The sequence below is a fragment of the Pinus tabuliformis genome, chromosome 1_2 (genome assembly GCF_031772625.1).
Source record: "Pinus tabuliformis cultivar Carrire ecotype Pingquan chromosome 1_2, CPIR1, whole genome shotgun sequence".
Taxonomy (NCBI): domain Eukaryota; kingdom Viridiplantae; phylum Streptophyta; class Pinopsida; order Pinales; family Pinaceae; genus Pinus; species Pinus tabuliformis.
In genome coordinates, this window is record NC_142298.1 from 592,318,716 (window position 1) to 592,341,135 (window position 22,420).

Here is a 22,420-nt window from a genome sequence, read left to right on the forward strand (position 1 = left end):
GTGGTGGTATTGAATTGTTGCATGGGTATTCCTAAAGAATGCTTTTCAAGGAAGGCAACAAAGCTAATAGTAAGAGTTAGTAGAAGCACAAGAAGGAAAACAATGAGGGATTTGACTTAAAAATGATCTTTAGAAGGGGGTTTTCTTGGACCCTTCTCCTTTATATCAATGTTAATTAAATATGTGGTCCCTTGATGGTTATGAAAGTTATGGTAGTCATTAGAGTGACCCCAGTAGCTAATGATGTCTCGTTAGTATTGCCAGGGTTATTAACATCGTCGTTTCACATCAACATGGGCTTAGTTGACCCATTTCATAGTCATATCTAGTTGTTGGCCCATTATTAAATCAATATTTATTTTGATTACAAATAATTTTCATCATTGGCATAAAACACCTTTACTACAATAAACCTAAGATGCAATTCAAAGCTCTTCGCACACTAATTTACCACTTATCTAAAATTAAATTGGGGCCCACATGTCCCTATGCCTAATTGTTGGGTAATTTAATTGTCTTTAAATTACTTCATTAATTGTCTTCGTGTACTTATGAGATGTATGTGCACAATATATGCTAGGAATTATATCTTGGAATTAAATTGATCTAAGTGTGGATAAATATTAAATGAAATTAAAGAGTTATCACACACATTTTCATTCCATTAAAGCTACATCCAAACCAAATGCCAAATTGAATTGAAAATCAATCTAGACCTTAAAACCTCAACTTATTCTAACTGCGAAATTGAAAGTCTAAATCTAATTGCAGAATTGGAAGTCTATCCTTAATTGTAGAATGGAAAAGATTAATGCTAAATTGCAGAAAAGAAATTGTAATACTACTTTGCAGAAAAGGAAATTATCTCTATTTGCAGAAAAAGGAAACTTAACTCTAATTGCAGAAAGGAATGTGTTAATGTAAATGTTTGCAGAAGCAAAATCAAATGAGAACTTGTAGCTTCCAATGATTATTGATGTGTGTATATTACTCTAAAAATACATTTATTCATTATCCATAAAGTTAATTGAGTAATGAAACTAAATTGCTAGAAAGAAATGCATATGAAAATCAAATCTTTCTGGTATTTCTCTTTTATGAGCACTCTGGAATGAAAACGACGAATGATTATGTAATATTCCTAGTAGAAATTTTACAATGATAACAAAGACATGCATAAATAAATAACACAAAAAATTTTAAAATGCATACACATAAACTAGAAATTTCTGCAAATCCCCAAACTAGCCAAATTTTGTTAATAATATATGTTGTGGTGCAAATTAGTTGGAGAAATTGCACCTGGGCTTGCACAAGGCATGCTACAAGCACCAGGTGAGGAGTATGAGAAAGCCAAACCACTGCAATAATCAACACCTCCAAAAAATTGTGTTGCTGCTCCAAAATTACACTGCTGACTAACTTCTCCCACTGATTTTCCCACTCTAGAGTGCCCAAAAATTTCTATAAAACTAGGAGAATGATGCAGTCTTGTGAATGATAAAGTAAGAGCTGCATGTAGGTTGGTCCTCTTGGTTGTAGCTTCCCTCCACACTCATGAAAATGATCAAAGAACACTCTTGTAGCTTCTTCGATCAATTCCCCAACAACCCAGCTCCACAAACAACCAGTGAATCCTCCCTCTGTGCAGTGGTGGCTCCCAGACTGCGTGCTCTACTCCAGAAATGCGTGGGACCTGTAGTTGATGCCTCTTCCAGTCTCAGTGATGAAGGAAATCCTTCCTAGGGTGGCACTCGAATTCCACCGAAGAAAGGTTGAGCTTCTCTCCTTGGGAAGCTCTTGTGCTAAACAACATAATATTGGCTTAGTTGAACAACTAAGGCAAATTTGATTTTCAAATAGACAAAAGACCCCTATTGCTCCCTCATTCCTTCCTTTTATAATTGTTGGCCATGCATTCCTTGTGGGTCCCTCCACCAATTCGATTTGCCTCAAGGAATTCAAATTCTTTCTTCCCCAAGTGTGTACTTTATGTGGGCCCCATATTCCACTATCAATTTAATCTTTCATTTTCTCTAATGTTGGTGGCCTCCATCTCTCCAAAAATTAAGTGGGGACTCCCTCCACCCACTTTTCCTAAGTTTACATGCCAAAATATTTCCCAACACCCAATTGAAAAATATAAATTCATCTTAGCAAAATTAATTTAACTGGGGACATTACAGTGCTCCCCACCAACAATTGCTTGTCCTCAAGCACCCTCTCGATCAAATAACCCCAACAGTCTCTGCACATAATACCAGGGTCCCAAATGTACCACTTAGCCATCCCTGATCTCTGACTCGTCCTGCTAGGATCCCAAGCCATCCTAATCAGCATGAGGCATCCCTTGCTCCACTTGTTGTCCAACGCAGCATAGGCACCATAAGTCCCCTGCATACCACCATTAGGTAGAGCATCATGGTAGTATAAACTCCTGATCATCTCCTCGTGAAACTGCTCTACCGAATAGTCTCTCTCGTGCACTTCAGGAGTAGACCCCTGAAGGTGCAATCCAATCCTTGTGGGATGGAATCCTCGCCTGGTTGCGCTTCCCCTGATCTCCTCCTGCTGATCACCCTGCCACACTGGTGAAGTCTACCACACCACTAACAAGTCACTAAAACCCAATCGAAGATATGGATGACCTTCCCTAATAAAAACCCACTCACCTCCACGAGTAGTTGAACTAATAAGCCATGTTAGGAAAAAATCCCAATCTAGTCCAACAGGGGTGCCACCATGATGTCGTTTCGCCACTCTTATCGCGACGGTTTTCCCATCACATGCAAGTTGTATCCCCCTCTCTTAGGACTTGATGGGATAATATCTATGGAGTCCTAATGCATCTGGCCCAAGAATCCCCATGATGTCATGACCTACCCATCCAACACTCACTCTGATTTGTAGCAGCAACAAGGAAAACCAGTCTTGCCATGTGACAAAGGCCTCAACGCTACCCCACATGTCAAACCAAGTGAGAGTTGGGTCATCCTCTGTCCTACTCGCTCTCATCATGAAACAAAGTGTACAATCAACCAGCCAAATCCCTGGATCCCACAACTAGAATGGTTGTGACATAGTCCTGACAGCTGTTGGCGCCAACCCGGACCACATCTCAAGCCCCTGCATGCAATTGATATATGACCTCCTTACATCACGAACCAAACTGGTGCATACGAACCTACCCTGCACCTGCCATACCACGCAATGGGATCTATCATCATGCCTCCTGAAAGTGCTCCCCAACATCGCTTGGAGTCTAAACATCCGCTTGCATATAAGGTCCACAAACTGTTGTGGATGCTCCTAAGACACCTCAGAATGTCTCACCCAAAGGGGTTCATGCCTCTCCCTAAGTGTGGGCTCAAGTACGGTGCAAGTGTTACCTCTACAGAAGATTGGACTACCCCCAAGCCTGCATCCACCAACCCGCGCCTTGCCCATATGCCACAGCTGGAAAGCCTCTCTCCTGATGCACTGTGCCTCATCCAATTGTCTCAGATGAACCTCCTAGGTTCTGTTGCTCATAATGAGAGCATCAAGGAACGATATCAAAGTCCCCGACATCAGTGTGCAATGATGGTGAGTGATAAAGGGAAGCTAATGGTCGACCCTATGATTAACTCGCTTTCCAAATTTGAGTGTGCCAAACCCAATGGATTTCCTAATGCCCTCGTTAGGAGATCTCTCTAGCGAAAACACCTCAATAAACTGTTATGCATCATCATGCTTTGCAACACACAAATAAACACCCCAAGACTCCACTACATAGCCCTGAACTCCGTGGCACAACTTCATGCACCACTGGATATCAATGCTTAGTGCCATGCCACCATGTACCATAGGCCATCCCATATATTCCCATGCATCTGCCACTCTGCTAGTACACCCACCATGATGTGATCTACACCTCCTCATCTTCCCAGGTACACCTATGTGGCTCAACTTCTCACATGCAATCAGGACTACCACTACCATGTCGAACCTTAGTAGCTCTAGTGCCCAATACATCAATCAGAAAGCATTGTCTCCATATGCTGCCCTATCCGGTGGCCTGACGATGCCACCTCCTCCTACCAACTCCTACCAAAGTAGTCTAACCATCCTATGATCCCATGTCAACCCAACATGCCATGACAACTCATGAAATTTGCTTGCTCCTCTGCCAATCCATCTTGTCACTTGTGTTGTCCGGAATCTTGAAGGGGATATGAAAAGGTGTGTGCACCCAACCACCGAGTTCATCACGTCGCTGCTACCATGCCCTACCGACTCCACGATGTGATGGAGAATCCCACCTGGATCCCAACAATAGTTTGACCCTCGAGCTCCTCTGGTAATCCACAACCTCCGCTGAGTTATGGCCATGGATGCATCTAACCTCCTAGCCAGATCCACCAGATACCAACTCAATATCTCTCGCCATCCAACCCCAACGGAAGGATCAAGAGCATAAACTCCCGTACATGGAACTAACCCTCCATCCAGCCAAGGATGCACCTTGCACAACTCATGTCGCCTCATCTCACCATCTTGGTCAACATATAAAATATGTTGAGGTGACTCTGCCTCTCCCTCTCCAATGTGCAGTGGTAACCTGCTAGTGCTACTGGCCTGTAACGTCTGAGTAGGGTTGCCCCATCGCTCCAATGTGCACTCCAACTGAACCATTAGGGAACCCAACTGTTCCCCAAGACGAGTCAGTTTGGCTACTGACTCAGCAAAAACCACTCTCATGCCCTCCAACTCCTTTCTTGTAGAATGGCCTCTTGCATTGTTGTGGCCTTCTTTCTCAATGCTAGAAGGCTAGCTCGGAACTAATGAAATTGTGGGGGGCGGCTATCCTCTGTAAAATCAATCACCGCTCTAGACCCCTTCGTCTCTTTTGGTACCTTCTCAATGACAAGTATGCCTCTAGGCACCTCATCAACCTATTGTGGGCGACCATTGTCTAGAAATTGGGTCATAGCACTAGGTACCTCATCACTGTTGACATCTCATCAATAGATGGCCCTCCAAGTGTATGCTCTACTCCCTCAACCGAGGTGTCAGCTGGAGCTACCAAAGAGGCCTCCAACAATGGTGACTCTTGTGCTACACCGTGTATATCGATGTGCCCCTCACCATCTTGTGTGTTCTCCTGCTCAACTTCCTCTTTGAGCTTTTGACATCTAAAGCCCGATATCCACCAGTAGAAATGCCTTTTGGTCTCATCCTCTAGCTTTCCTCGTCCTATCCACTCCCTTTAAGGGGGTCTGGTGTCCTTTTGGTCAAATCTCTCCATGACCCTTGGTGTGAACTCTTTGTAGGATGTGATACATACATGACCCAAAGGGATCATCCCTCGGTACCACCATTCCATAGCAACTCCATCCAAGTGCAAAGTGGCATGTCTAATAGCGTCTTCCTCCCTCATGGGGTTTAGCCAGAAATATGTGTCCAATTCTTGTACCCATTTTCTGACAGAACTCCTTGATGAACCATCAAAATTGGTGAGGGTAATTTTTCCCTCAATGATACTCACTCTCCCTTGAGCCATGGGTTTGTTTATAATTCACCCACCACAATGCATACATTCCCAAATCTTCCATGGTCTTGTTGGATACTCCACAACTGACCAAGATCATGCTTTGATACCACAATGATATTCCTAGTTGAAATTTTACAATAATAACAAAGACATGCACAAATAAATAACACAGAAAATTTCAGAAATGCATACACATAAACCAGAAATTTCAGCTCTTTGGACGTTGTCTTGACCACTGTGTGCCAGCTTCCAGGGACTAAAATGCCCAGTCCTGTGCCAGCGTCCAGGAATCAGAAAACCCTAGATCAAAGCGAGCTTTGCCCTTGTGATTCCGGACCCTTGCGCGAACTCCTTCTGTCAGACATATGCGAACGAAGACAAAAGAGAAGAATAGAAGATGGCTTGATCAAAATCGTGAAATGAGCTCGAGGTCGCTTCTATTTATAAGCTTTCCTGAGGGTCCACTTAAGGTTGAGGCCGACCTAACCAATTTCACTTGTGCTTAGGGTCGACCCATTCCATAATACATGTATGAACAAAATAATTCAAAAATCAACTTTCGCTTGACCAAATAGGGTGATCTTTAGGTCGATTTTGGTCCTCTTGAAAAGAGGAATTTAATGCAATCATCATCTCGGTCATCTAAGTTGTCCAAGGTAGAATTTGACCCTAGTTGCAAAAATTAACAATTCTACGGATGATTTTCCATAAGGATCAGTTTGAGTGGATGCTTGTGGATGAAATTCCAAGGTTAGCCTCGATAGACCTTTTTCTAGCATTGATTGTGGTAAAAACTCACTCAATAGGGCTGACATCATTCTTTCCAAACTCCTTTGTGTCATTAAAACCCTAATCCCTAACCAAGCTTCAAGTTGAAGCCTATTTGAGGGTTTTTCCTATTACTTTGTTGATTTTAATCATTAAGGAAACCATTTCTTTGACTTCTACATGCCTAGATACTCCTTTATCATTGTATAAATAAGCCCTAGCTTGTAATAGTCCTTAGCTAATCTAGAGTTAGAATACTTGCTCCTTTACAAAGAAAATTTGAGCTTACTTCAGCTTTAATGTATCTTTCCCTAGCCTATTCATATCACCTTAAGCCCTCTAATTAGAATACCCTTATAGGTGAATACAGGAAAGCCTCCCTTGCGGTGAAATTCCACTAAACATCAAGAGAAAGATTGTTGAGGTGACAGTGTGTTAAATTTGGCAACTAGGGCCAAACATCACTTTGGACAGCTCTTGATGAGGCAGCTGATATTTTTCTTGGATTCCTCTTTCAGAGAGGTGTATGATTGATCTAAAGATCATCCCATTCTGACATGTACAAATGAAGTTATGAATTTATTTTGATCATCGACAAATTGTCAAGGTCGGCCAGCCATCAAATTAGCCCCCTCCAACCTTCAACGTTGCATATAAATAGAAGGTGCCTCCTCCTCATTTTGGCATCTCATCTCATTCATCTTTCTCTCTCTCATCTTGATTGGGTACGAAGTTTTGGGCCTCTCTCTCTCCACACGTGCGAAAGGAAGACTGTCTTTTCTAGCTGCTACATTGCCCAGATTTGACCAAAATTTCAGGGGGCTGAAATTTCAGGAGGCTGACTTTGACCAGCTTTGACCTTGTTTGACTTCGCTTTTGCGAGGGAAACTTCTATTTGGGCAAGTCGTTGTTCTTGGCACAAAAACCGAGGTAGTTTGACCCCTGCATTGACCAACATTGACTGCCCTAATTTCGGTTGTTGCGTTGACTTTTGTTGACCAGATCTGACTGGTTATTTTTGCACTGTTTTGGGCTGCATTATCTTGCTGTTGGAGGCCAAGTTGACCAAGGTTGACTGAGCTCTTTTGGAGGTCAATTTTAGCCCTGTTGACCAATGTTGACTTTCTCGTTAGGGCTTTTTGTTTCTGCTACTTTGACTGATCAGTTTGGGCAAGTGAATATTGTAAATTGTAATCTCTCTTTTTGCTCAACTTTTGAGGAATTATAAGAAGAATTGATCAAGGATTTCCCCACATTGGAATTTGTCCCTGGCTGGTGCCATATCTTGTGTCCTCTTGTGTTGGCTTGTCTTCTATTGTTATTGTTTATGCTCTATCTACATTTTACTATCATGTTGATGTGACTACTATACTAGATATGATATTGAGCTAATAAAAAAAATTGAAGTAAAATTTCTCTAAGCATAGAACATACCATTGTTATCCTAAAATTAACATGGTATCAGAGCTGAGGTGAAGACAAAGCCCAAGCAAGAGTGAAGAGCAATCACTAAGAGGAGCAATCACTGATCAAGAACAAGTCTCAATGGCCTCCACATCCTACTTCAAGTCTGATGATAAGTCTGATTATCATGCATGGAAGATGTCCCTTGATTTGACTTTAGAAAAGCAAGATATCATGGATTATGTGCAGGGAAAGATTCTGGAACCTCCTTCAAATGCACCGGTTGCTGCTAAGACAAAGTACAAGAAGGGTGAAGTCCAAGCCAAGAAGACCATCAGGGATTCTATTCATAAGCACTTAGTTGCTTACATCTCTGATTTGAATACAGCAAAGGAGATATATGACAGGTTGGTTGGCATGTTCAAATATAGCATTGACTTTCTAGTTAGGGCTTTCTGTTTCTGCTGTTTTGACCGATCAGTTTGGGCAACTGAATATTGTAGATTGTACTCTCTCACTTTGCTGAACTTTTGAAGAATTATAAGAAGAATTGATCAAGGGTATTCCCACATTGGGGTTTGTCCCTGGCTCGTGCCATATCTTGTGTCCTCTTGTGTTGGCTTGTCTTCTATTGTTATTGTTTACGTTCTATCTGCATTTTACTATCATGTTGATGTGATTGCTATACTAGATATGATATTGGGCTAATAAAGAAAAATGAAGATTGCCTCAAAGCATAGAACATACCATTGTTATCCTCAAATTAACACAGTGCAATTCTTCTTCATTGTTGCTAGAGCGTCTAGCCCTTGCCTTGTGAGTCCCCTCACAAGGCCTGCTATATTTTGCAACAATGGTCACTTTTAGAGGGTGAGAACACTTCATCTATGGAGAAGCACTTGCAATTTAATATAGTGTTAAGAGAAAGAGATTGAATGCAAATTGTGTAGAGAACTTAGTTTATGTGTATTATCACTTGTGGTTCTTGTCCCATTAATGTCAGAAAGCAAAGATGAATAAAATGCATAAGATTTGGGACAATCACTCAAAGGAGAACAATTTGGAGGATGGAGCATTGGCTTTGGAGAATTTGGAGACTGCTCTTTTTTATAATGATCATCATGTTGAGATGCTACACCCACCTATTGCCATGTTCAACCCAACTAAGTCTCCAACAATAAGAGCTTTAGGTCTTAGTACAACAAAATCTAGCACCTTAGTGCAAAGCCTCACTGGATGACCTGGAGAATGATCAACAATGGGAGTGTCATGACTTTCACCTTAGTAACCACTCCCTTAATTTTAGTGTATGATGGATGTCCAACAGAAGGGAGGCTTCCTAGAAGATCTTAAGGATCAAATGGCCTAGTCAAACCAAGTCATGAGCCCCCTATGGGTTTTATTTTAATTACCACAAATCTGGGAGATCAATCAATTTTGGCTTATAGTGGATTTTGGAAGAAATTTCCAAACTTGAGTTCAAAGGATCCTATGGCTCTTCTAGAGGCTTAGATATCAACCAATAAAGGCTCAAGGAAGGTCCCCAAGCACATACAATTAAAAAATTACACTCTGCTTGAGTAAAATAGCATGTGAAATCAAAAATTTCAGCCAAGGACTAGTTTATGACAGTAGCAAATTTAGCCCAACAACTATGATAATAAAGTGAAAAATGAGTGCTAAAAATAAGAATAAACGAGAGAATTAATTACAATACTTTTCTGCAATGAAAAAGGCATATAACAGCAATTGAAAGTGCACTTAAGATGACACTTTTGTTTTTCCAATATATTCCAAACAATTTTCAACCATATGACATTAACAACCAAGTCAATAAACACTGGAAATACATGATTTTGTTGGATTGCTTGCTTTCTTCTTTTACCCGGAGTCAATTTTCACAAGTAACATTTTGGTCCTTAGCCCTTACTAAATCACACATTATTAGTACAAGTAACATATTGTTCCTCTTTAAATTATTTATCAGCAATTAACTATTGAAGAAACAAAACGGTGTATTTGAGGCAAGAAATGATATCGTTTTGGAGGAGACTAAACGGTCGCGGGATCAAACCTCGATGCGCAGCAAATTGCTCAAGAAATAAGCCAATCCAGCAATAGCCGCAAACATGGCACATTCAACGAGCCTCAACGTGCTCTGAAGTTCCCGAGCTTTGTCAGATAAATTTTCTTCGTCTTCCTCGCCATCGTCGAGAGGGCTGGCCAGGTAAGCCCCGGCCTCTCTGATGAATAGCCTCTTCTTAATCTTTGGGAAGCTATGGTAAGCAACGGGTTTAGACACTGGAGTGTGCGCGCCGTAAATTTGTGAGCTTCCAACCGCATGGCTGCGAATTAAAGGAATGTCAATCTTCCTTTGCCACTGCAATTTATTTGTAGGAGGAAGGTTAAAATACCTTAATCTATAGGAATGGAAGGAGAAGACGGTCATGGACGCTGTGGAAATTTCCATGCTTTCTTCTTGAGCTTTGGCTTCTATTTGGGCTCACCTCTTAAGCAGAAAAATGAATTACCCACATTTAAAGGTGTCGTTATTTGAAGTCGTCACATCGGTATGACATCGAGGCAGGGAAAGTTTATATTATACTTATGTTTGATTAATAATTTTATTTGCAATTTTTCAGAGTTTATAGTTTGGATGGTTGGGTCGATTGTTTTTTAGCTTTTTTAATATCAGAAAGTAATATGTTGGATCTTTGTTCTTGCTAACTTAGAAGTATGTTGGATCTTGGTTTCTTGTTAAGTTACAAGTGATTAATATATCTAGTTTGTGAGTGGTTAAGATATTCTTGGTCCTTAGCCCTTACTAAATCACACATTATTAGTACAAGTAACATATTGTTCCTCTTTAATTTTTTTCTAAGAGCGCGCCCAGGCTCCTGCATCGAGCCTCGGCTCCTGGACCTGCCCCTGCGGGCCCTGCCCCCTGCGATCCTCTCTTCCTCTCGGCTCCTTGGATCGGATCGGTCCTCTTCTGAGCGGCCCCTGCGCTGAGGAGTTCGTGCCTTGCCTCCCGCTTCGAGCCCGGCTTCTGGATCAGCCCCCTGCGGGCCTTCCCCTGCAATCTCTGTTGGCTTCTCGGCCCAGGTCGGATCGGCTCCTGCCTGATCGATCAGATTGGTTCTTGACTGTCAGCCGACCCTCTGGCTAGAGGGCGTTCCATGCTGCGCTGCCCCTGAGGCGGCCGGCTTTAGGTTCGATGGAGTCCCTGGGTCATGATCTTCCCCCAGGGCCTGCCGCTGAGGCTTTTAACCATCTCCTGGCTGGTTTGCCCCCGAAGAAAAGAACTGAAGCCTCCAGATTCGTTAAGAAAATAGATGAGATCCCTGAAATCTCTTTGCCCCCGGAGACTCCCATGCAGGTCGCTCTTTCTCTGGCGGAGCGAGGTCTCATTGGCCAATTCACAGGACTGTGGCCATCCCCGAAAACTACAGAACAATGGGTAAACAGGAATTGGGCACCACTGATCAGCCAAAGCGTCACCTCTTACTTCCTAGGGAGAGGTTTTTTCCTATTCGAATTCACCTCCAGAGAAGACAAGGACCTGATCTTTAGAAATGGACCATACTTCATGGGTCCTCAGGGTCTCTACCTAAACAAATGGACACCGGATTTCGACCCAGCAGTAGATGTCCCCAAGGCTGTTCCAGTATGGGTTCGTCTCCCAAATCTGCCGGTTCACTGTTGGAATTGGGAATCCTTGAAACACATCGGCAACTCTCTCGGGAAATTCATTGACCAGGCAAGCAACAAGGATCAGTATGACTGTGCCAGGATCTGCGTGGAGGTAGATCTAGAGGAAGGTTTACCAGAAGCAGTCAAAATCAAAGTAGGCAGCTGGTCTCACGTGCAGATCTTGGATTATGAACAGTTGCCTTTCAAATGCAGGAAATGCCATGTGTACGGGCATTTTGCTAGAAACTGCCTGACCAACCCAGAGCCAGAGAAAGGAAACGAAGAAGGATGGAACCAAGTAAGAAGAACCAGAGGCAATCAAAAGGGACAGAAGCACGGTGGGCAAACAGGCAAACCTAATGCCCAGAAACCCCCTGAAAAAAAGGCGCAAGAAAATAAATTTATCCTCCTAAGTCAGCCGGCAGAAGACACTCCAGAGACAGAGACTCAAAAGCCAGAAACCTCAAGGAAAAGCTCACCTCCAACTTCTCCAAAAGAAGTTGAGAACCCCAAAGACACGGACCCAGAAGATGAAGAAGAAGATCAAGAAATAGAGGAGTCAGAAGAAGAAGGCGAAATAGGAGACTCCCAAACCTCGATAAGAAGATCAGCAAGAGGGCGCAAAACAGATAAAGAGAAAAGAGAGCAGCAGACCTACAAAGACAAGCTACAGGGCAGCCAACCAACGCTGGAAAATCTCCTTGCTTCAAAGCCTAAAATGATGAAAAATCAGCCTCAAGGCTCCAAGGGAGCCCACCAGAAACATAAATAATGAAGGTCATCTCCTGGAACTATAGAGGCCTGGGGAGCAAAGTCAAGGAAGAAGCCATAAGGAATTTAGTAAGAACAGAAGCCCCAGACATACTTCTCATCCAGGATACCAAACTGGAAGACAAGTTCTTCCTGCATATTAGCAAAAATTTATGGCCCAGAAGCGAAGCACGAGCAATCTCAGCAAGGGGTGCTTCAGGAGGGATCGGAATCCTATGGAACCCCAACATATATGCTCTCAGCTATGAAGCAAGCAACACTCACTGGTTGATGCAAAAAATGCAAAACCTTGACACAAAGGAAATCATTACTCTTTTCAATGTATATTCTCCAGTCAACATAAGGGAGAAAAAGGAATGCTGGGAAACTATAAAACATCAAGCAGATCTGATAAATATGGAAAACGTAATCATTGCTGGAGACCTAAATCTCACTCTCCACTCATCTGAGAAAAGGGGAGGAAGCATAGTTCGAGACCCGGCAAGAGAATGGGCGGAGGATCTTCTGCAAGATTGGGACTTGCTAGACATCAAACCCTCATCAGGTAAGTACTCTTGGTCTAACAAAAGAGTAGGTCCTGGTCATATAGCTGCCAGACTTGATAGATTTTTCATCCAGAGCTCCTTTTTGCTGCTTGGTCTAGAACCTAGAATGCACATTCTTCCTTGCAGCATCTCGGATCACAGGCCGGTAAAGCTAGAGTTGTTGGCCCAACCAGATCTGGGGCCCATCCCCTTCCGATTCAACCCCCTCTGGATAAGGGAGCCTCTCTTCATGCAAACTATAAAAGAATGCTGGAGTCAACCAGTTAAAGGCTCGCCTTCCTTCATTTGGGAGGAAAAACTCAGAAGGGTAAAAGGAGTCTTGAAGCGCTGGGCAAAAACCCTTTCAAATCCAGCAACAGAAAGGAAAGCCATCAAATCCTCCCTTGCCTCTCATCAATCCTGCATGGAGAGCGCCATAATTACAAAGGAGATGATGGACCAGGAAATAAATCTCCAGCAGCGTTACCACAAAGCCTGCCTGGCCGAAGAAGAATATTGGAGACTAAAATCGAGGAATCTCTGGTTAAAAGCAGGAGATAGGAATACGAGTTTTTTCCATAAGCAAGCTCAAGCTAGGAAATGCTTCAACACTATTTCTGAGATCAAGGAAGATAATGATACGCACAAGGAATTTTCAGATATCAAAAAGGCAGCCTATTTACACTTCCAAAAGCTTTTTACTGAAGATCAGGAGCCGCTTCAGCACCAAGAGCTGCTAGGCATTATCCCGCAAGCAATCTCTCCTTGTATGAATGCGGCACTAGAGGCTAAAATCACAAAAGAGGAAGTTAAAAAAGCCCTCTTTGACATGGAGCCGGACAAGGCCCCGGGACCAGATGGCTTCTCAGCCAGATTTCTCCAAGTCTGCTGGCCAATTGTGGAAAAGGACCTTCTTAAAATGGTTCAAAAGTCCCAAAACTCTCATAAAATAGGAGGTAGCACAAATTCTGCTTTTCTAGCACTCATACCAAAGGAGAAAGGAGCCAATAATTTCAGCAGATTTCGACCGATTTCGCTATGCAACATTGGGTACAAAATAATCACCAAGGTCATTGCAAACAGGCTGAAGCCCATCCTGCCAAAAATTATCCCGGAAAACCAAGGAGGCTTCATTCAGGGAAGGAAAATCGTGGACAACTACACACTCGTTCAAGAGGCAATTCATTCAAGTCTTCACCGAAAGGAACAAGGTATGGTGATCAAACTCGACTTAGCAAATGCCTTTGATAGAGTCAATCATAGATTTCTATGGAATGTCATGTATAAATTTGGTTTTGGGGAAAAATTCATAAAGTGGATCCAGGCTGCCATTTCAGAGCCTTGGATTGCCCCCCTAGTAAACGGAAGAGCCACAGATTTCTTCAAAGCCTCGAGGGGCCTCAGGCAGGGATGCCCCCTCTCCCCCCTGCTCTTTGTCATCCAAGCCTCGGTCCTCAGTTTCCTGCTAGAAAAAAAAATGCATGACCAAGAAATCAATGGCCTGAGCATAGCTAGAGGAGTCAAAAGTTTAAATCATGCCTTATTCGCCGATGATACCCTGCTACTAGGCAGCGCCACCTACTCCACTGCCTCCAAATTCAAAGCTGCCCTGGATGTCTCCATTAAGGCCTCTGGCAGTGCCCTCAATAAGAAAAAATGTCACATTTATAGCTGGAATACCCCGCCAAGGGTTCTCTCTGCAATATCTAGGTGTCTAGACTTTGCTGCCTCATCCACCTGGACTTCTTTTAAATACCTGGGTCTTCCGGTAAGTCACAAAAGGCTCTCTGTCAAAGACTGGCATCCTCAGCTTGAAAAGTTCAAATCTAAAATTCAATCCTGGGGCTTCCGCTGGCTCAACGCAACTGGCAAGACTGTTCTGGTGAAATTTGTGCTCTCCAGTCTTCCTATATTCCATTTTGCAGGTCTCATTGCCCCTCTAACCATTTTAAACAAGATGGAGGAGCTCATGCGCAGATTCTTCTGGAAAGGCAGAAAGCAAAATGAGAGGAAAATCCCCCTCATCAACTGGGAAACAATAGCCAAGCCTCTGTGGGAAGGTGGACTGAATTTCAAAAGCATCAAGCACCAGAACGTGGCCATGGCTGCAAAGATCATTTGGAGGATCATTGCGCCCAAACCAGGCTGGGCTCAGATCGCCTTATGGAAGAAGTACTTCAGGGGATATCGGCTAAGATGTCTAGAAAGTGAACCTCAAGCCCAGAACTCTACTCTCATCAAACAGAACTCAGCATTCCACAAAATTCTAGCTAAAGCAGGCCCCCTAATCAGAGAGCACTCTTATTGGGTACCTGGAAACGGCAGAAGGATAAACATATGGACAGATCGGATTATGAACCAAGGGCCTCTGGAATTTAGGCTGGTCTCCAAGGAACAGCGCAGGTGGATGGAACTCAAAGGGTTGCGTACACTCTGGGACATCTCACGGTGGCAAGATGAAAAATGGGCGGGCTGGATAAGAGAGACGGTGCCAGACCACTTACAAGCAGATTGGAAGGCGATGATAGACCACCTCCACGGATTGGCCCCCACGAAGAAGAGCAGACAGGATAAAAAGGGATGGGGGACGAACGTCAAAGGATATACAGCGGCCAGCGGATATAAAAAACTGTTTGAGAAACCTCATGTGCCGCCTGACCCAGCACCGTGGCATGGGGTATGGCGCATCCCCTCATGGCCGAAGATCGATTCATTCGCATGGCAGCTCTGCCATGAACGCATCCTCACGCAAGACATGCTTCAAAGAAAAGGGATCTACGGCCCCACTATTTGCCACTTATGCAAAGCCAATTCTGAAACAGCGGTGCATATAATGCTGGAATGTATCTTCGCCAAGCAAATCTGGAGCTACTTCGTGCAGAATCTGAGCGGCACCTTCCTAATGCCAAACACCATTGTGGAGATGTTCTCAAAATGGACAGACAGATACCCAGGTCAGCCGCCAAGAAACCAGGTAATTAAAATAGCCTAGGGCATTCTTCCAAAAATAATTTGCTGGCAAATTTGGCTAGAAAGAAATAGAAGATTATTCAGGGGCACAATACAGAACAGCAAGGTTATTGAAAGCAAAGTTATAAGTCAAATTATGGAATGCCTGGCTGACATAAAAGACGATGCAAATCTCAGTCCACAAGATATCTCTTGGGGCTCAAACATTGGCTTACAATTTCATCCAGCGATCAGAGCTGTCCCTCCTCATAAAAACTGGCACATAAGGAAATCAGAAGATGAATTTAAAGAATGGCTCAAAGTGATGTCAAGACATACCCTCTTTTTTGACGGGGCAGCAAAGGGAAATCCAGGCAAAGCTGGTGCAGGAGGAGTCATAATAAATCCAAATGGGGAAACATCTCACACCTATGCATGGGGGCTGGGACACACAACCAGTGTGCAAGCTGAGGCCCTAGCTCTATACCAAGGCTTCAAGATCCTCCAAGAAACAGGTATTGAGACAGCCAACATAATCGGAGACTCCCAAGTTATTATAGATGCATTGAAAACCAGCAATGAAGTGAAGGATCTTAAACTTTCTAGGCTGATAACCAGAATCAAGGGAATAGGAAAATGCTTCCAGAGTTTAGACTATTTTCATGTGCTGAGAGCACTCAATAAAGAGGCGGACAAAGAGGCCAATAAGGCCACTCTCCTCTCAGCAGGAATCAAGCAGGAAGATAAAGAAGTTTCATGGGATCCCATCCCCTAACCTGTAGGCTCCAATGTTTTATTGCCTCATTTTAAAAAAATTCGTCTGTATCTCCAAGTGGGGGGAAACAATAAAAATCATTCAATCTAGAGCAAAGAAGAATGTTGTAAGAATAAGATGCAGGCTCACTCACAAAAGTGACCCGCATCAGAATACAGATGACCTCAATGTAATAAGTTTACTGGCTTTCAGTCCAGCAGAAATATAAATATCCCATACCCGTTTTCGTTAAAAAAAAAAAAAAAAACATATTGTTCCTCTTTAAATTATTTATCAGCAATTAACTATTGAAGAAACAAAACGGTGTATTTGAGGCAAGAAATGATATCATTTTGGAGGAGACTAAACGGTCGCGGGATCAAACCTCGATGCGCAGCAAATTGCTCAAGAAATAAGCCAATCCAGCGATAGCCGCAAACATGGCACATTCAACGAGCCTCAACGTGCTCTGAAGTTCCCGAGCTTTGTCAGATAAATTTTCTTCGTCTTCCTCGCCATCGTCGAGAGGGCTGGCCAGGTAAGCCCCGGCCTCTGTGATGAATAGCCTCTTCTTAATCTTTGGGAAGCTATGGTAAGCAATGGGTTTAGAAACTGGAGTGTGCGCGCAGTAAATTTGTGAGCTTCCAACCGCATGGCTGCGAATTAAAGTAATGTCAATCTTCCTTTGCAACTGCAATTTATTTGTAGGAGGAAGGTTAAAATACCTTAATCGATAGGAATGGAAGGAGAAGACGGTTATGGACGCTGTGGAAATTTCCATGCTTTCTTCTTGAGCTTTGGCTTCTATTTGGGCTCACCTCTTAAGCAGAAAAATGAAGGATAACTGATCAATGCAGTCAGAGTTAATAAAACATCTGACAACACCTACTTAGTGCTTAGGACCCTAACGGCCACTACAAACGCCGTTAGTGGCCACTGCCAGCTTGCCAATAACGACCGGTCGATGCCTTAAACTCTAATACGAACGCCGTTAATATTGACCCTGCAACTTGAACGTCATTTTCTAGGTGGAGAAAATAATGAAAAATAAAACACCCGAAATAAAGTTTGATAGTAATTGACGGTATCAGCCGCTAAAAAATAATAACACCAAATAATTGTCATTAACATTGTACTTTTTGAACTTTCAATGATCAAAATGGAATCCTAGAAGGACTAGTGTAAATCAAAAAACATTTGTCAAAATATATTTTTCCACAATATATTACAAAAATTAAAAACATATATATATAATACACTGGTCAATGATGATGATAACATGAAATTATCAGATTATACTAATTTTCATTAATTTTTTATAATCTTGATCCATCTTGCATTATAGGTGTAAATAAATGAATACAAAACACTATATCATTATATGCATGATTTTAGGTATTAGAAAAAGGTTAATGTGAGCCATTTTTATGGCAAAGATGATGCTATATTGAAAGATGGTTAGGAAAAGCATTTTTAATAGAGAAATGTTGGTAATCCTTATTATTAGGGTTAAAAAGAAGTCAAGTTCTTTCGTGGGAATTTTTTCTACTATGTTAAAAATGGTCTCAATTTAACTGTAGATTAATCGAATAGAATAGCTATGGAACTAGAGTTTGGAGCTTTTATGAAAAATGGGTGTAGTAATATATTTTTTATTTTCTAATATATTTTTTTGATTAATATTGATTTCTATCAACATTAAATATCACATGGAAATTTGTAGGACTCATTACAGTACTAACAATATGTGAGCATTTAATCATTCCCATGTATTGATGAGCTCAAAGTAAAAATGTGCTTTTATTATGGAATTACAGTGAGAACAGATAACCAAATTGGGCACTGTGCACTTTTATGACTTCACTCTAGTGGTAATCTATTCTCTAGTAAGTTGAAATTTTCTTTTTAGGTTATTTGTTGGCAATGTTTGTGTTTGTTTGTTTGTGTTCATTATTTGAAGGACTTTGAGCATATTACTTCTTTGGTACAAACTTTGTTTCTAGGCTATATTTAGCAACCAAGGTTCAAGAGAGATTCTTTCCTTGTTAATTGTGCTACATGAACTCTCGCAACCTAGCCACCCCCCCATATGTTTTAGACAATCAAGGTGCATAACATAGAATCTCACAAAAAGATCTCAAAATTTAGAAGAATGATGCAAAGACATGAGGAAGGCATGCATTGCAACAAAAGATCATTGCTTTCAATTTCCTCAAAGATAAACAAAATTGAGCATTATTGCATATCCCAACATGTCAACATTATGAATATGTTAATTCACAACAAACAAAGAATAAGCATCCTTGAAGTTGATCATTATCATTTTCTCAATTCCATGCATCTTTATTTATTACACTCCACTTTTCTCTTGATTTTTTGTAGCAACACTAACATATCTCTGATGATATTTTTTCATTCATATATTTTGAGGATTTCTGTAAAGTATGGGTTATTTGTCCCTCATCCCAAGTCAAAGAATGACGAGATGTATCATTTACATCCTTGAATACTTGGAGCAACATTTGTTATGACTAGGTGGGATTATTAAGCTATGTAGAAGATAATAAAATTGTTGCTATCATCATGTGTGTGCATTACAGATTATGTTCTAAAATCCAATTTAGTAGATATATTTGCATGTTTTAAGAGATAAAGTGAACAATCAATGTTTTTAATAAGAATAATTAACTTCGCAGTCATGATAAATAATTTACTTTATTTCTTATTTGTATGGAGTTCAGGAAACTTCAAAATACACACGTTAGTCTAAATAAATGATGATGGATGCAATCATGTTAGAATTGCTTGTTCCTAGAGGTGCATGAAGCCAGTGGGCTTTACTCAAAGTTCTTATAATGTTTTGATATGTTTTTTGTCCTTTGGAAAGTGTCTCAAGATTTAATACATTTACTTCTTCAATGTGGGATTTCCCAACAAATTGGGAAATCCCACTCATAAACTAAGTTCACACATACAAGAAAATGATACAAACTTAGACTCATTTTTATTGAGAAAATAAGAAGCTTATATAGCTTTACAAGAGGAAAACTACTTCAACAAACAAAGTGGAGAGGCTCTCTAGATACAACAAATTAGAATCTGTACACAAAAAAAGGTAATAGGTTGAGAAAATATCTCAATAATTCCCATAAAAATCTCAACTAGCCCTTAATACCAAGAAACCAAAAAAAAATCAGCAAATGAATCCAAAATAAAACTATATTATTATGATAATTTGAAATGGCCATATATATACAAATCATAAATATTAGAATCCCTATCATTCCAACCAACCATATAAGAATTGGCCTCAAATGCTATTAGGGAAGATAGAAAAAATAGTTGTAGATGTTTGATGAAACAATGAATCAAAGACTTAGAAACCAAATTCAAATAGGATTAGATGAATGCTCAAAACCAACTAAAATAAGCTACTAAAACACCATACGAAGTGGTATGATCGAAATGGAAAAATTATTGAAGTAAAAGACACTCCAACAAAAAAATGTTTGGCATCGATACATTGAGTCCCTGAGTAACTTCCCAAAAAACATGTAAACTATCATAGTACCATAAGCATATTTGTGAGCATACATAATGAAATGGACACAATCACAACTCAAGGTAGTGTTACAAAGGACCCCAAATGTTGGAGGATGATGACAAATATTGACATATTTGAATATGAAAAATGAACTATGGGTTCTCATAATCAAATGACAATGCTCCTTCCTTCAATCATAACATTGTGATCTAAAATCATATACCACCTAGGAACCAACAGTATCTTTGGCCCAAACATTGGTAATAAAATGATTAACTGGGAACTTGTTTAAGGCCTAACATAACCTATCTGTAAATACTAAACCATTAGTCATCCTATGGACATATTTCCATCTATCGAGACACCTATGTACCCAACCATAGTGTTCATCAGTTCTCTAAGATAATAGTTTGGATACAAGATGTATCCACATAATCTTACATTCTATATGAACCTGTCAATGGGGACCCATAGTGCAATAGTCTTTCACCACGAAATAATTAAAGGAAATGAATCTTATAGCTATATTTTTCAATTAACTACCTAACACTTGACAAGTTTGCCTCAATGATGATTATTACATAGTATTGTCATGCAGGGCTACAAAATATCATCAAAGGATAATGACATGAATAGAATAAAATAAAATGAGTTAATCATTAAGAGCAGAGATTGCAGGCCCATGGAAAGTATAATGTCATTATATCTTCTTTGGGTTAAAATGGTGCAAACATAGAATATAGACTCCCTATTGAACATTGATATTATGTAGAAGGGTTTTGGAGATGACCCATAACCAAGTTGGAAATGTAAACGAAATCCTAATTTTCTAGCAATGGACTTCTAGCTACAATTTTGTTCATGCGTCTTTTGTTACAAGTGGTGCGATCAAAATCTATTGAAGACCCATTTGAGATATCAAAGAGATTTTTCCATTGATAGAAGATACATGCTCTATTGTAGCTCATAGAATGAGAAAATTCCTTCTGAAACGCAAGGTACACGTAGCCACACTATTTTACAAACCTTTGAGACTCGAATCAATGATATTTCATAAACCAGGAAATTAAATGAACATTTGTAGAAAACTCATTTGAGCCAATAGATAATTTTCTAAAATGAGCTATTATATTCCCTTTGAAATGCTTTGTATATCTATGGAAACTATATAAAGTTTGCAGAAGATTTTTGTCATGCATTCCATTTGTTATCACACATCTATGGTGTCCATACAACTATAGGTAAGTTGATAAAACACTAAATTAGGTCATCCAAGCTTCCAAATGTTGCATGTGAGAGGATAACACCACCTATTACCTACAAGCATGTCTAGGCATTATGCAGATCACTCGTATCCATGGATCTGGAGACATGTATTAGCATGGGTCATTGTTGAGTTGAATGTTTGTTGTTTCTTACATATTTCGAGGTACCATGAGCTAATTCGCATTGCCATCATACGAAACTAAGGGCAACATTCTAGATTTTAGTGAAAGTATCCTTGCATGTGACCTCCAGTTGGGATTGATCAATGCCCATAAGAGTAGTGCCCATAGAATATGAGTGTGGTTATGGGGTTATTTTTGCACTGTTGTTAAATAGAAGAGGCACTAAATAACTAGTTATGGGATATGATCTATAAGATGCATTCCCATTCCTCCATCAAACAAACAACTGAAATTATGAATGTACCTCACCCTTCGACTAACATTATCTTATGATTCTTCATTCTTGAGTTGATGGTGGTTGAGGACATGAGACGATATTATCTTCCAAGTATTGAGTAGAATTGTCAAGTCTTAAAAGTGTCTTACCACCCCAATTCGACCCTTTGTGGTGTTGTCTGATTATGGTGAAATTTTAATTTGAGACTCAATTGCACTAGTATTAATATTCTCCAAAATATCAGTCAATTTTTTTTTATGTTGAGAGCGATGTTGATATATTAATTGGTTGTAGTACCAAATCTTGTGATTAGAATGTCAGCAAGGCGTCATAGTAGTATGATTTTTCCTTATGTACTTGTAGTGTTTTCTTTATTCACTTTTAGGATTATATCTTCTTCATACATTGTCTCACTTAGTTGATAACTTAATTTCTATATTATGTACACTTGAATTTTCCTCTGTTTTTACTTTGGCATCTGAATGCATTCTTATTTCAACTCAATTTTGTTGGGTTGTGTTATATTCTTTCCACATAGTTAATAGGGGGTTTGAAGGGCACCCGTAACCCCACTTTATGGGGTCCGGGGCAGCGCCCCGGAAAATTTTGGTTTTGGACCTTATGTTAGGTTGGGCAGACCCACCTATGGTTCTGTGCATGATTTTCGCACATGATATTTGGACGCGATGGTTTTCGGTCCATGGTATTGGATGCTTCGGCATGTATAAATATGTATTGTAACATTGAAAGGAACATAATGAAAAATTAAGCTGGTGGTCCCGGTTTTGGGATCCAGGGGAAAATCTTTGTGCATA

General features: G+C 40.7%; 1 protein-coding gene across 2 annotated transcripts in view; it reads right to left on the bottom strand.

Annotated features, from left to right (window-relative positions):
* The window catches only part of LOC149207042 (uncharacterized), a 268,887-nt gene extending 251,558 nt beyond the window's left edge, over positions 1-17,329 (bottom strand). The window contains exons 1-2 of one of the 2 annotated variants that reach the window (XM_089395651.1): positions 17,122-17,329; positions 16,782-17,052 (exon numbers count right to left, since the gene is read on the bottom strand). In XM_089395651.1, the coding sequence (XP_089251777.1) occupies positions 16,782-17,052; positions 17,122-17,177 (327 nt within the window). In that variant the 5' untranslated portion in view covers positions 17,178-17,329. Of the gene's footprint in view, positions 1-16,781 lie in introns of both variants that reach the window. The other variant, XM_089395650.1, reaches the window with a different exon arrangement.
* Positions 17,330-22,420: the final 5,091 nt, after the last annotated feature.